General features: G+C 34.0%; 1 protein-coding gene and 1 pseudogene across 2 annotated transcripts in view; both read right to left on the bottom strand.

Annotated features, from left to right (window-relative positions):
- Nucleotides 1-15,855, bottom strand: part of IBTK (inhibitor of Bruton tyrosine kinase) — a 75,786-nt gene that overhangs the window by 25,852 nt on the left and 34,079 nt on the right. Inside the window, exons 14-22 of one of the 2 annotated variants that reach the window (XM_003258275.4) lie at nucleotides 15,201-15,283; nucleotides 15,079-15,116; nucleotides 14,522-14,618; nucleotides 8,618-8,719; nucleotides 6,290-6,407; nucleotides 5,185-5,245; nucleotides 4,352-4,473; nucleotides 3,918-4,030; nucleotides 92-240 (exon numbers count right to left, since the gene is read on the bottom strand). In XM_003258275.4, the coding sequence (XP_003258323.1) occupies nucleotides 92-240; nucleotides 3,918-4,030; nucleotides 4,352-4,473; nucleotides 5,185-5,245; nucleotides 6,290-6,407; nucleotides 8,618-8,719; nucleotides 14,522-14,618; nucleotides 15,079-15,116; nucleotides 15,201-15,283 (883 nt within the window). The remainder of the gene's footprint in view (nucleotides 1-91; nucleotides 241-3,917; nucleotides 4,031-4,351; nucleotides 4,474-5,184; nucleotides 5,246-6,289; nucleotides 6,408-8,617; nucleotides 8,720-14,521; nucleotides 14,619-15,078; nucleotides 15,117-15,200; nucleotides 15,284-15,855) is intronic. The other variant, XM_012497054.2, reaches the window with a different exon arrangement.
- Nucleotides 14,044-14,142, bottom strand: LOC115831325 (annotated as a pseudogene).

Genomic DNA, 15,855 nt, shown 5'->3' with positions numbered 1-15,855 from the left:
AAAATTAGGGCAAAAATAAGGAAATATTAAAGATAAACTATCTATAAATCTAAAATCTGAAGGTAAGGAGGTAGTACTTCAAAAAACAAACCTCAATCTTATCTGAATGAAATCCTGTTGTGAAATCAGGGGACTGTAAATCTCTAGGGCTACCCACTCCAGCATAGCTTCCTTCAGAGTCTGATGTCAATAGCTCTGGAAGAGATTCCACAGAATTGGTCTTACCAGACTTTAATAATCCTAAAACATGAAATTAAAAAAAGTTAAACACATATGCATTAAACATATATGCATTACATTCCATGAACCAGAGAGCTAAAAGCTTTCATTTATCCAGATTTAACATTCAAATTGTATTTATGGTATAAAAATCTTAATAATTCAAGTTAACTGGAGAAAGAAATCAGTTTAAGTGAAAAACTGAAATGGAAGAGATTCTAAAACAATAATTTTATTCATTACAATCACACACCAATTGTGTAATGAACCTGAGGAAGATAGTTCTTTGGGATCTGCTCTAAAAAGTAATTGAACATATTTTTGTCCACATAAGAGACAAAGGAGAAAGGGAAAATAATTAAAATCCAGACCTCTTTTCCCTTTCTCATCTGTCTCTTGGTACAGTGGTCTCTGCACCCAAGCAAGGGGGTAGCTTCATTCTATGTGGGAGGAAACCTGTGGCCTTTTTGCCTCTCACTTAGCCAGCTGACCGACCCCATAGCAGAGGCTCCCGCAGAAGACGACTGTGGCCTGTCTGAAGTGTGTTTTTCCCTGAAATCTCTGGCTATTGAGAGCTTGCTTGAAGCAAGAGGGTTGTTGTGAAATGTATATATCATTTCTTCTCTTAGGCAAGCTAAATGCCTGGCCTCATGCTACACCTGGTATCCAGGTTCAAACTTTTGCTTAGATTCACATGTTCATTTCCACACATTTCAAATTTATTAGAATCTAAATGAAGTACCAAAATAAGCTATAAAATAAAGATGTTATCTAACTTGTAACTAAAAGCTGCATAATTGATTTAAAAATAAAACCTACCATCTCTTATACATTGTTCTCTTTAAAGTAAATCACCTTAACGAGCTAAATGTTTCTTTTATTGTTATCACTACAATTTGGAAAGAACATTTAAACATTTTTTTTGCCACACAATCTTTTTGAATTTTTTTTTTTTTGAGACAGAGTCTCACTCTATTGCCCAGGCTGGAGTGCGGTGGCGTGATCTCAGCTCACTGCAACCTCCGCCTCCAGGTTCAAGTGATTCTCCTGCCTCAGCCTCCCAAGTAGCTAGGATTACAGGCATGCACCACCACGCCCAGCTAATTTTTTTTTGTATTTTTACTAGAGACGGGGTTTCACCATATTGGCCAGGCTGGTCTGGAACTCTTGACTTTGTGGTCCGCCCGCCTTGGCGTCCCAAAGTGCTGGGATTACAGGCGGGAGCCACCACATCTTGCCTCTTTTTGAATATTTTTAAGGCTGGCAAGTTTTCATTGAAGAGAATACATCTAATATTAGAACACTCTCAAAAGTCAGTTAGAAATAAATCCAGAAAAAAAGAAGGCAATTAATGTGGCCAACAATTACTTCTGGTCAAAAACAGTTTTGCCAAATGTCGTTTGTCTAACTTTAAGATTGACACAGATGTTAAGCTTTTTCGCAACTGTCTTTGATGAAATTGGCCTCATACTCAAATTTTCTTCCTTAACAGGTCTTTTTGGCCTCCAATTAAATCTGAGCTTTTAGTTATCTTTTACTACAGATATCTTGGCCACAGAAAGAACAGTACACCAGGAAAATATGGACCTGGAATCAAGAGAACAAATTTTATATCTTTTGGTCACTACTTCAAATCACTTATGTTTTTTGAGCTTGTTTCCTTAGGTTTAAAGTAAGGGACATAAATTATTTCATTACTAATGTCTCTTCTAGCTCTGAAATTCTAAGATTCTAACACATATGGTAACAATAACATTATTTAAAACAAATCAAATATCTGCTTTTCCATAAGTCATTCAGGTGACTGGAAAGTCATTACTTTCAAGACTGTCTATCCATTATTCATCCTTCCATCAATCTACCCCTGCCTCCTTCTAAACACTAACGGTAATTCATACAACACAGAGAACACAAAATCACAGAACTTTACATTTAGAAAAGTCCTAAGATAATAGCTTTCCCATTTACTAGGTCTCCTGATTCCTATTTTCATTGCTTCATAAATAAATTTTAAGCATATTATCTATCCTTTTTTTTATCTTTATGTTATCTAAAACTATTCTTAATATTATTCCTTTGAGCTTTAGTGAACATATCAAGCACCTAATTTGAAGCATCTCAGTAAACATAAAAAAAAAATCCTTCTTATTTGCCCTGCCTAACAAGCTTTTTTTTCGAAAGGGACACAAAACAATGTACTCTTCTATTTTTCAAAGTTGTTTGTATACAGCTGATTGACTCTGAAGTACTGTTAGTAGAAACTGTACTAGGTTATGTCTTAGTGCTATAGACAAGAGTAACCTACCATTTCTGAAAGCCATACTGTAGTCTCATTATTTTATAGTCACACTTCATGCTTTATCTAAAGAAACTACTAAAACGTATATAGTTTAATCCAGATCAGATGAATCTAGAATGTGAGACAGTCTATAACACAATTGGACTGACGTTTTGGAAAACAGAAAACAAAAACAAAAAAGTACAGCAGTACTATACTAGTTAGAAGAGACTAAAGAGAACTAATAAGCAAAGATAATATGAACTTTGATAGAATACTAGTTTTTTTGTTAATGTTAAAGAAAAAAGACTATAAAAACATTTGTCAACTATTAGGAAAATGTGGATATGAAGTATAATACTAGTTAACACTAATTAATGTCAATTATCTCAGGTATGATAATGGCATTGTGGTTGTGTAGAAAAGTATTCCCATCTTAAAAGATTCATATTCAAGTATTTAGGGGAAAAGTATCATGTCTACAACTTATTCAAAGTGGAACAATTTTTTTAAGTCTCTGTATTGTGTGTGTGTGTGTTTGTGTGTGTAACACATGGAGGAAAGAGGAGACAGTAAGCAACAGAGTCTGCAAGAAAATGCAAATGTGATGAGAAGTTAACAATAAATCTGAATAAAATGTACATAGGTGTTCATGGTATTTTTCTTTCATCTTTTCAGGAAGTTAAATATTCTCAAAATAAAAAACTGGGGAAAAACATTTTAGAAAAACTACATAACCTGACCTTTACTTTCAAACAGGCTCACATAATGCCTAAATACATTTTATATTCTACTACCAGATTACAACCCCCTCATGCATATGAATGGCATCTTACTTGGAGTACTGACATATTTAAATTGAATCAACATGATAATAGTTACCTCTGTCATGTTTTGCCAACCTCTAAACCCCTATGCCACTGGAAAGAGTGGTCTTTCTAAAAACAAGTCTCATCCAGTCACATCCTGTTTTAAATCATCAACAGCCACCCATAGCCTTTAGAATAAAACACGAATTCCTTAGTTTGGCATATAAGAGCCTCCAAAATCTGACCCTATCCAACCTATCTCCTATACTGAACTATATGCACAAGAAATGTGCAACTCTTTCTCTTGCTACTAAGCTTGGGAACACATTGCCCCCTTTGCTTAATATATCTATCTGCCTCCTTTTCTTAGATAACTTCATTCGTCAAGACTTAGCTCAGCATTGCTTTCCTCTAAGAGGACTTCCCTGATCTCAGATTAGTTTGAGTACCTCTTTTGTGCTCCCAGAGCAAACTTCAATTGGAGTATTTATAAAACTATCACTTTTGGTACCTCCATAAGGACTGTTTATTTCAGTAGCCCCAGCAGATGACGTATGTGAATAGAGACATAGAAGATTAGAACTGGAAATACATGCTCACTTTCCACGAACCTGTAGATGATGGACTCTGAATAATATCTGAAAGGTTATAACCTCCAGAACTATCTGAACGTTTACGTGGCTTCTTTCTAGCTTTTGTTTTTGCCTTCTTGAACATAGTTTCCCTAGGAAAAAGCAAACATAATTTCAGCAGAGTTTAGGGAGGTAACTAAGATACATGCACTTATTTAACCCAACATGTTTAACCTGAAGGCTACTTTTTTAAATATTTATACTTTCAATTTGTTAGACCTACAGATATTAATTATGTATTTACTTTATATTATACCAAGGTTAAGAATGAACATAAATACCTATTTCTTATGTCAGAATTTCTCAATTTCATCTTCCAATACCAATACAAAAGTGTCATATGTCCAAGATGAGAGTGAAGGGACACAGTGGAAAAAAGAAGGAAGAAAAGGAGGAAAAAAAACAGAGCTTACGAATGATTTTGTTCCATATTTATTTCTTCTTTCAAGAAGATATCTCCATCTTCTACTTCCAAATAGCTAATATCTGGTCCATCCTGATATGGTGTAATGACTCTTCTATCCATTGCTGGAATCTGCAGAATTGAAGATTCCACTTTTCAAATACAAAATCTGTGAAATTTTTTTTCTTTCTTTTTTTTTTTTTTTCTTTTTTTTTTTGTGCACACGGGGCTTTTGCCATGTTGGCCAGGTTAGTTTGGAACACCTGGCCCCAAGCAAACTTCCCATCTTGGCCTCCCAAAATGCTGGGATTACAGGCATAAGCCACCACACCCAGCCTAAAGATGTTTTTTAAATTATGTAAGATATTCCATTTTTAATATGTGGTGACATTAACTAGAACAGCCTTGAATGCTCAATAACTTCCTAAATTTACAAGAGGGGGTTGAATTTCGATTCAATCCCATAAACCTGCCAAAAAAAGAAACTTGAGAAAAAGCTCCACTTTATTATTAAACATAGATTTATTCATTTCTTAGGGATCATATGAATTCATGTTTTTGCACTGTCCTGACCTTTGGTAAATAACAAAAGACTCACTCTGAAGCTTTCAGTAACTTTCATTTATAAAGAAATTAATAAATATTAACTTTATTACTAAGTATCTTGAAGTTTGATTATCATATGTATCTGTGAGATCTGTAAAGGAATCCTATATCATCAGTTTTAAAAGATCCTAATGTACTAGAAGTCATTAGGAAACTATTCCATTGATAAGTCTGATCTAATATACTGCTTAAGCTGGTAATATTATAGCCACGAAAATCTTAAAACATAAACCTTACCATTTTCCGGTAAAACTCAGAAAGATCCTTCAAAACACCATCACTTAAAACATCAAGAGACCTAAAATACAGGATACAAAATTCTATCTTAAGATTCAAGTGACTTGGTAACTGTCAAGATGTTCACATATGTAGATATTTCATATTGCCAGATAAGTAACAAAGTTATTTTTTAAGCATTATATATAGCAGTTGCTACAAATTCGTTTTGGAAATAGATGTGGTTGTATATTACATATTTCAAATAAACAGCAAAGCAAACATATTACACAAATATCTTCAATAAAACTCAAGCAACTCTTTTTTTTTTTCTTTTTTTGAGACAGAGTCTCACTCTGTCACCCAGGCTGGAGTGCAGTGGTGCAATCTCAGCTCACTGCAACTGCTGCCTCCTGGGTTCAAGTGATTCTCCTGCCTCACACCCTCCCAAGTGGCTGAGACTACCAGGCACACACCATCACACCCGGCTAATTTTTGTATTTTTATTAGAGATAGAGTTTCACCATCTTGGCCAGGCCGGTCTTGAACTCCTGACCTCAGGTGATCCACCTGCCTCAGCCTCCCAAAGTGCTGGGATTACAAGCATAAGACACCACACCTGGCCTCAAGCAACTATTATAAATAAATGTACAAAGAATCTTCTCTACTTCATAAGAGTTTCATAAAAATTAACTAAATGAATCTATGTAATGCTTTTAGAACACCATCTAGCACATAGTTAATAGTCATTACTACTGAAGTAAAATATAAAAATAAACTAAACAATGAAGCTTTAAAATAAAAACTGACACCAGGAACTCTAATCTCAAATCTCTGTGTTCTCATATTCTCACCAATGACTTACAGGAAGTAAAATATTTTGACCTTATATTTTTTAAAAAGTATCCATTTATTTCATTTTAAAAAGACCACTGTTAAAAACATTCAAAAGTTTTCAAAAGCTCTCTAATTCTAAAATGTATATAACTTCTAAATCATCAGCATTTATCAAATTCTTTCCATCCAGGTAAACATCATTATTCATATTTAAATCACTAATAATATCTGCTATTATATATAAATATCTCCTTTTGCAACGATCATACAACATATGCACCTCACCTACCTTGCTTCAAGTAAAGCTGCCATATTCAATCCTATAAACTGTAAACAAGACAGTTTCAACTGTTTTGCACTATACATTGCTGCAAATTCCAGTAGCATAGCAGCATTCTTCAAGGTAACTACAAAGAAAGAAAAGATTTGTAAAATTAGATAAAAGGCACATTACCACAGCAAAATAAAATACATTTATGTCTAAAGCTGTAAGATTTGAACATTTGGAATAAAGAAAAAAAAATTTCTTGCCGAAAATAAATTAATACTGGGGCAAATATGTAACTCTTCCATCCCAATACGCCAAAGTAATTTCAAAAGATTGGCTATGAGGAAAAATAAGCTCACACACAAGCATATTCTAAGCAAAACTAAATACAGAAGGGGCACAGTGCCACCCAAAAGCAAACACATAAGAACTGACAATCTTCCACCTAACATTTTCTGAATATTTTTAAAAAGCTTTCATTAATGAACAACTTTCCTTTTCATTTACATAGCAGTTATTCCACCTTCCATAAAACTAAAAAAGACATAAAACTAAGAAAAACTGATGAAATAATTCTATAAAATATATTGAGTTATCTATCAGAATTCATGTGGGTGTATATATATATATACATGTGAGTATATAAATATATACATATTTTGAAAATATGTCCATCACAATCTTACCATAATATTCTTCACACCAGTGAAAAATCTGATATACTGTGCAAAAGATTCTGGATTTAGTTACAATCGTAGTAACATTATATATAAAGTACCCATTTTCCTAGAGACTCTCCCAGAATATTCTACCTACATAACAGGTAACTTTCAGCTTCCTGTTCCCTCCACTATTTTTCTTAATTATCAGTACCAGCCAATAGGCAAACACAGTTGTTTTCTACATCTGGCTTCTTGCATTTCTTTTTCTTTCTCACCTGTAATTCTATCAAAAGTTGCAACTGCAGTCAATAATGGTCTCTGTCTCACTCCTGACTAACCTACATTTTCAACTAATGATGAACAGAGAAGTGGAAGAAATGATGAAATTAGATCATATAAAAACTTCTTTAGAGTTGTTCATATGGGAACAAGTATCCACATATTCCTAATAATCAGCAACCAAAGGAAGTGGTAGCCTCCTTTTCCTAGGTTCTAGGAACATCAAGGAATTAATAAAGGCAACTGTGCAGCCAGAGCCATGAAACAACACTGAGGAAGAAGACCAGCAAAGGCAAATGTACAAGTGTAAAATATCACTTATATGTATGTCTTATACCTGTTGTATGCTGTGTCCTTTATTTTAGAATATTTTTCTTTCCTTGCTTAAAAGGAGATCAGAGCTGTTGTTCTCTATTTAATAACTAAGGAGTACACAGTATACAGTGCTCAAGAAAAGTGAGAACTAAAATGCCAAAGCCAAGACAAACTCCTAGCAAGTATGAACTAGAAAAAATGGACAGGAATTCCCTTCACACTTCCTGAAGTAGCAATGAAGCAGAACAGATATAAGATTAGAAAGTCAAAAAGGCTGTCAGGTGGAAGCTAAGGAAAGTTAACCTTTATTCTAGAGTAAGCAACTATAAATACGTAAACAGGGGGAAGACGTAACTACTTCCTACAGAAAGCTTAAAGAAACAGAAGTAGACAGGAGAAAGAGCATTTAAAACACTACTGTGACACTACACAGAAGGAACAGATAACAGTGACCTCAACTGCATAGTGACAGTGAGAACCCAAAGGTAGATGAAATGTGACCAACATAGTTAAAAGGAGTAAGTTTTGACAGCTGAATGAATTTGAGTGTCAGGGCCAAAATAACAAAGAAAAACTCATTTTGGATTTCAAAGTAGAGTGTTCAGGAGGACAGCCATGAAATTAACTAAGATAATGAAGACAGCAAGAAAGAAGAGTTTGAGAAAAAAAGAGAGGTGCTTTGTTCAGATATATAATGGGAAAGTTAAATTTTTAAAATCGCTGCAAATAGCAGAAAATGGGTAGCTAAAAACACCTAAAGCCAAGATCAGGGCAAGAGTACAAAAATTTCACTTTTAAACTCTCACCCTTGAAATTGGCAAATAAATTTGACACCATCTTTATTCTTCAAGGTTTTATGACATTTCAGTAAAAATATTACATTTCAATTCTAAGTCGTATATATTTTCACATATTTCTAAAATAAGAATTCACTTACAAATGATGGCATGTAATAATTTACATATTTTGGCAGGTTTTCATGGTACCAAAAAAATGGTCTATTTTACCATAAATGGAATAATAAAGTCAGTAAAGTACAGTAATCCTTGATTAACCTGAAAACATACTAATACTCAAATTCAAAATTACTCACGTTTTTCAGTTAATGCTACTTCACAAATCTCTTTCAACCGGGTTATGAGAAGTTGATCAGCCACCACAAGAACACTACAAATAAAATCTACATTTTGAGATTCTAAAAAAAGAAAGAAAACAAGCATCACTCTTTCTTTGTATACATTATACCTAGAAAAAAAAATTTGAAGTAATTAGTACACTAGAAAAGAGATTTAAGATTATTTTCTAAATGTTGAAAGGGCAACCATAATAAAAAGTAAATACATCAAAATATATTCCTATTTTTTAGGTAGAAAGCTGACAAAATTACAACAAAATGTCTTGATCTCACACTAGGACCATAAAATGGCCAACTTAAATTGATCATTTCAGTCTAGAAGGCAACTAGAATACCTGACTTGTTTATAATCTCCCATGTTGTTAGAAAAACACTTCTCAAACTAATACAAAGAGGGAAAAGTCAAATCTCAGCATCACACTTAATATATATAGGGTGGGGAAATAATGCTCTTATGCTTTCTTATTTAAAACAAAATTTATCATCTAAGAATGCTTTTTTGTAACTATTGGACTTCTTTAATTTAAAACAACTTTCTTGGGCCAGGTCTGGTGGCTCACGCCTGTAATCCCAGCACTATGAGAGGTGGAGGCAGACGGACCACTTAAGACCAGGAGTTTGAGACCAGCCTGGCCAACATGGTGAACATATCTCTACTAAAAATACAAACATTAGCAGGGCATGGTGGCACATGCCTGTAGTCCCAGTTACTGGGGAGGCTGGGGCACGAGAATTGCTTGAACATGGGAGGCAGAGGTTGCAATGAGACGAGATCACGCCACTGCTCTCCAGCCTGGGCAACAGAGTGAGACTCCATCTCAAAAAAATAAAAAATAAAACAACTTATTTGGTCCTAAGTACTACTAATGGCTTTTTGCCCCTAAGTCACTGCCAAAATAACAACATAAATTGAAAGAAAAAAATAACAACAACAGAGGAAGAGAAGAAAGGGAAAAAAGGATTAAGAAGAAAAAAATCTGACACAGAAAACAGCTTTAAAATACGAGACAAAGATGAAGCCACTAGGAATGACAGACTAAGAGTGTCTAATCCTCTCCTCTAAAAAAAAAAAAACAGACACCTGTGGAAAACTGTCAACTTTTCCAGAATTCTGGAAATCAGCCAAAAGCTTATAATAATCTAGGAAGTGTTTACTTAAGAAAAGCAGTTGAATCTTGTTAAGAACAGTGGGATTCAGGACACCGCAGCCTTTCCTGTTCAGATCTTCCTCTCCCCTCCTCCGCAGCAGTACTGAAAACCAACAGCTCCATAATCATAGGGAATCACATTGACAGCCTAGTAGCCACAGAAGGGGACAGAACAGTTGTAGAGCAATAGTATCCTTATTTGACCTGTCTGCTAGTTCCCTGAAAATCCCACTAGAATGCTTATCTTTATTAGACCTGACTCAAGGCTTGCCCAGTGACAACAGCCTTTTATCTGGGGGCAAACGATTAGCAATAAGTAAAGTAAAGATACTGAATTAGTGATCAAAAAACTTCCTACAAAGAAGAGTCCAGGACCAGATGGTTTAATTGGTTAATCTGACTGAATATTTAAAGATGAATAATACAACTGATGAATTAATACAAGATAAATTAATACAATTCTCCACACTCTTCAAAAAGTAGAAGATGAAGAACACTTCCCAACTCAGACAAGGAGGCCAATATTATGCTGATTCTAAAAACAGACAGGGACATCACAGGAAAACTAAACCAATATCCCTTACAATTAAAGATGCGAAAATCCTCAAAAAACGATAAGAAACTAAATCCAGTAACATATAAAAAGGAACTATACAACATGACCTAGCAGAATAAATCCAAAATGAAAGTATGATTCAACATATGAAAAATCAATCAATATAATACACAAAAATAAAGTATAATAAACACATGGCCATCTTAAGAAACAGAAAAACATTTGACAAAAATCCCACACCCTTTCATGATAAAAACACTCAATAAACCAGGAATAGAAATAATCTTCCTCAACCTGATAAATGGCAACTACAAAAAACCCACAAGTAACATCCTAATTAATGGTAAAAAGGCTGAATGCTTTTTCCTAACATCAGAAACAAGACAAGGATGACCACTGTTGCCACTTCTATTCAACAGAGTACTAGAGATTCATCTAATCCAGGCAATTAAGCAAGAAAAATAAATAAAGCATACCCAAATTGGAAAGGCGTAAGTAAAACCATCTCTGTTTGCAGATGACATGATCTTGCATATAGAAAATCCTAAGGAATCCACTAAAAAAAACTACTAGAATTAGTGAACAAGTTCAGCAAGGTTGCAGGACATAAGATCAATATACAGAAATCAATTGTAATTCTAAACACCAGCAAAGGACAATCCAAAAACAAAATTAAAAAATTTCCATTTAAAATAGCACTAAAAATTCTTAATAATTTTTAACTAAGAAAGAACAAGGCTTATACACTGAAAACTACAAAAATCACTGAAAGAAATTAAAGACTTAAATATATAGACTTAAATAAATGGAAAGACAACCGGTGTTAATGGATTATAAGACTTAAATATTAAAATGACAATAATCCCCAAGCTGATCTACAAATTAAATGGGATTCGTATTAAAATCCAAGCTGCTTTTATTGCAGAAATTGGCAAACTAATCCTAAAATTCACAAGAAAATGCAAGAAACCCAAAATAGCCAATGCAATCTTGAAATAGCAGAACATAGTAGGAAAACTCACATTTCCCAATTTCACAACTTACAACAGAGCAATCGTAATCAAGACAGTGCTGTACTGGCATAAAGAGAGTTTAGTGAAATAGAACTGAAGAGTACAGAAATAAAACTTAAAATTTATTGTCAGTTGATTTTTGACAAAGGTGCTAAAACAATTCAACGGGAAAACAAATGTCTTTTCAACAAATGGTACTCGAAAAATAGGACGTGCAGATGTAAAAGAATAAACTTGGACCCACACCTCACAACAAATACAAAAAATAACTTAATGAGAATGGTGGTTACTAGAGGTCAGGGGATTAGGGTAATGGGGAGATATTGGTCAAAGAGTACAAAATTACAGTTACAAGATGAATGAATAAGATCTAGAGACCTTATATACAGCATGGCGACTACACTGATAATAATGTACTGCATACTTGAGATTTGCTGAAAGACTAGATCTCAAGTACTCTCACCACAAAAAAAAAAGGTAATTATGTGAGGTGATGGATATGTTAATTAGCTTGATTGTGGTAATTATCTCTCTCTATAGATATATAAATATAGATATTATATATATATATCTCAAAGCATCATGTTATACACTATGACTACATATAATTTTTACTTGTTAATTACACCTTAATAAGACTGGGGGGGAAATTAACTCAAAATGGATGAAAGACCTACATGTGAGAGACAGAACTATAAAACTCTTAGAAGAAAACATATAGGGTAATCATCATGACCTTGGATTTGACAATAAATTCCCAGATATGACACCAAAAACACAAGTAACAAGTCAACACAGACAATTTGGACATCATCAAATCCCTGTAATCCCAGCACTTTGGGAGGCTGAGGCAGGAAGATTACTTGAGCCCAGGAGTTCCAGACCAGCCTGGGCAATACAGGGAGGCTCTGTCTCTAAAAAGTTTTTACAAATTAACCAGGCATGGTGGTGCACAGCTGTAGTCCCAGTTACTCGGGAGGCTGAGGTGGGAAGGATCACTTGAGCTCAGGAGGCCGAGGCTGCAGTGAGCCATGACCATGCCACTGCACTCCAGCTTGGCCAACGGAGCAAGACCCTGTCTCAAAAATAAAATAAAAGTTTTTTGTGTTTTAAAGGACACTTCATCAAGGAAATGAAAACTCAGGGAAGGAGAGAAAATATCTGCAAATCGCATATCCCATAAGGGACTAATATGCAGAATATATAAAGAACTCTTGCAACATCATAAAAAAACAAATAATTGAGAAAAAATGTGTCCAATGGATTTGAGTATGTATTCAAAGAAGATATACAAATGACCAAAAAGCATATGAAAAGATGGTCAACATCATTAGTCATTAGTGAAATACAAATCAAAACCACAATGTTGCATAACTTCACACCCATTAGGATGGCTATAATAAAAAAGGTTGATATTAATAAGTGCTTGCAAGGATGTGGAGAAATTGGAACCCTCACACTGTTAGTGGTAAAGTTAAATGGTACAGCTAGCCACTGTGCAGTTTGGCAGTTCCTAAAAAATTAAAGATGACCCAGCATTTCCACTTCTAGGTATACGCCCAAGAGAAATGAAAACATAGGCCCACGCAAAAACTTAGGCATGAATGTTCACAGCAACATGATTCCTAATAGACAAGAGGTTAAAAACAACCCCAACATCCATCAACTGATGAATAAATGTGTTATATCCACATAATAAATATTATTTGGCAATAAAAAAGAATGAAGTGTTGGTACCTGATACAACACGGATAAATTTTTAAAACATTGTACTTAAGTAAAATAAGTTAAATACAAAAGGTCACATGTTGTTTGATTGTATTTATATGAAATGTCCAGAAGAGGCAAATCCATAGAGACAGAAAACATAATAGGGGTTTTCCAGGGACTGGGGATGAGAGAGAGTGAGAAGTGTCTGCTAATGGGTACAAGGTATCTTTCTGGGGTGATGAAAATATTCTAGAATTATACAGTGATGATAGTTGTACAAATTCATAAACATACTAAAAACTACTTATTGTATGCTTTAAAAGTATAAGTTTTATCATGCAAATAATTTCTCGATTTTTAAAAAGAATGAAAGTAGAGAAAAACATACCATGTCTCAGTTATCTTACTCTCACGTATACAGATCTTCAGAAATCTTGTCCTCAGTTAAACTCTATCTCCTTCCAAGACTACCCAGATTTCCTAGGCAGACTCAGAGGCTAGCTTCTTAAAAATGCATCTGCTTTTTAGAGAATTATTCTGTTGGATTATATTTGTTTTCTTACACATTTGTCTTCTCCACTAGATTGAGTTTCTTGAATATAGAAAAAGGTCTATTCACTTTTTTTATCCCCAATATATAGCTGGGGTTAAAAAAACTAACAGAATATGACAGAACATCCAGTACCATTCTAATGACTAAACATACCTTGTAACTAAAAGTTACTGTTTTGCCTAACAAAGTATATAAATGACCTCTCTTCATAAATTTTGGTACAATTTTTAATCTGTTTCTTTCAAGATGTGTAACCACGAAGCCGAAAAACAGGTAAGAAAGAACTTATTTAAGTATTTGTCAAAACTATCCCTGTTGTCAATTCATTCATCTCCATCATAGAAGTAGCTGGAAATTGAACTGCTGAATCTAATTTCAACCATTACCTACAATTCTTTTTTTTTTTTTTAATGAAACGCTTCACAAATTTGCATGTCATCCTTGTACAGGGGCCATGTAATCTCTGTATCATTCCAGTTTTAGTATACTTGCTGCCAAAGCAAGCACTAATTCTCAAAGAGTTCATTTTCACATAGGTAATGAAAACCTTCTTTTTCTGCTCCTTTACTATTAGCAATCATCCCTATTGCTGATTCTAAATTAAGCCTTTATTGGCCAGGCATATTGGCTCACGCTATAATCCTAGCACTTTGGAAGGCCGAGGTGGAATAATCCCTTGAGCCTAGGAGTTTGAGACCAGCCTGGGCAACATAATAAGACCCCGGTCTCCATAAATAATAAAAAATAAATTAAATATTTTAAAAATAAAATAAATTAAGCCTTTATTGATGATTTTTTCTATGAGAAATTAAGATTCATGTTGATTTTACCATTATTCCATTATATCTGAAGTATCTACAATGTCCTAACTCTTATTAATACCTTTTATCACCACAGCTTCATCAGTATAGAGGTAGTCCAAAATAACTTTTAATATATCAGAATGTATTGGCATTTCCAGAGCTGCACAACTGGAAGCCTAAATAAAATAAGACAAAATAAAGTAAAATAATTCATTCTAAACAATAAAATATTACATTCTAATTTGGGTTATTGGTACAAAACACTCTGAACAGGAAATCACATCAAATGCAAAACATAAAATTTACAAAACACATGGCTAAAATAATATTAAATTTAATTTTAAAACATAACATGAAAAAGGAACAAAAAAATTCAGAAAACAAGAAACACAATGGTGTTCCTAATACATTTCTAAATAATAACGGGGAAATTTTTATTTAAGTAGCTTTTTGGCAATAATTTTAAATTCTAAGTGTTGCTATTTTCCAGCAGCCTCAAGCATAAATAAAGTTTAATATAAATGAAAAACTGAGCTAAAATATCGAGTTCTGACTTTGAATTTCTTTACTACATACTTTCCACAAAATATAAAGAAACATAGTTACCAACCTAGGCGCTTTTTACTTAAATCTTACCTCAATCCATGAGCTACTCAGCATACTATGAAAATATTCTAAAAGAAAAAAAGTTCAACGCAATAAGAATAGTGAAGCAATACTACAGCAAATAAATTAGCAGCTTTAAAAAGTGCACCTACCAAGTCTAGCACAAAGAACACATTTATGACAAGGAAATTCCTTTCCATCCACTGATTTCATGGTCACGTCACACAGAAATGAACTGCAAGAAAATGTTTAATTGAAGCAAGAGCAATTTCTTGACATATTTAACAAAAAAGATTATAGGATTTGGCTTAACTTTCAATTTTCTCTTCAAGGTGGCAGAGAATAAATAACTTGCAGGAATACATACAATAAAATACTTATCTTCTTCCACCACAGGGAAGATAAGGGCCTTAAAGACAATATTTGAAAAGAGAGCCGAATACAAATATTCAAAAAGTATTTTTCTGATTTTCCTTTTTTTTATTTCAGACAAACTGTTAATACTAAGTGATATCATATTTAAGTCTCTGTAATTCACTTATTTGTAGTAGCTAATCTGGGCCAAGCACAGTTGAAACAACTCCACCGTCTATCCTTCTCCAGAACCTTTTCACTTACAGAGGAAGTATGAATAGCTAAAAACAAAACTTTTTTTTCTTTGAGACAGGGTCTCGTTCTGCCACCCAGGCTGGAGTGCAATGGTGCAATCTTGGCTCACTGCAACCTCCGCCTCCCGAGTACAAGTGATTCTCTTGCCTCAGCCTCCCAAGTAGCTGGGATCACAGGCACCTGCCACTATGCCCAGCT

This window comes from Nomascus leucogenys, chromosome 18 (assembly GCF_006542625.1).
Source record: "Nomascus leucogenys isolate Asia chromosome 18, Asia_NLE_v1, whole genome shotgun sequence".
NCBI classification, from domain to species: domain Eukaryota; kingdom Metazoa; phylum Chordata; class Mammalia; order Primates; family Hylobatidae; genus Nomascus; species Nomascus leucogenys.
Note: the sequence above shows the minus strand (reverse complement) of the source record. Positions and strands in the feature narration are given on the sequence as shown.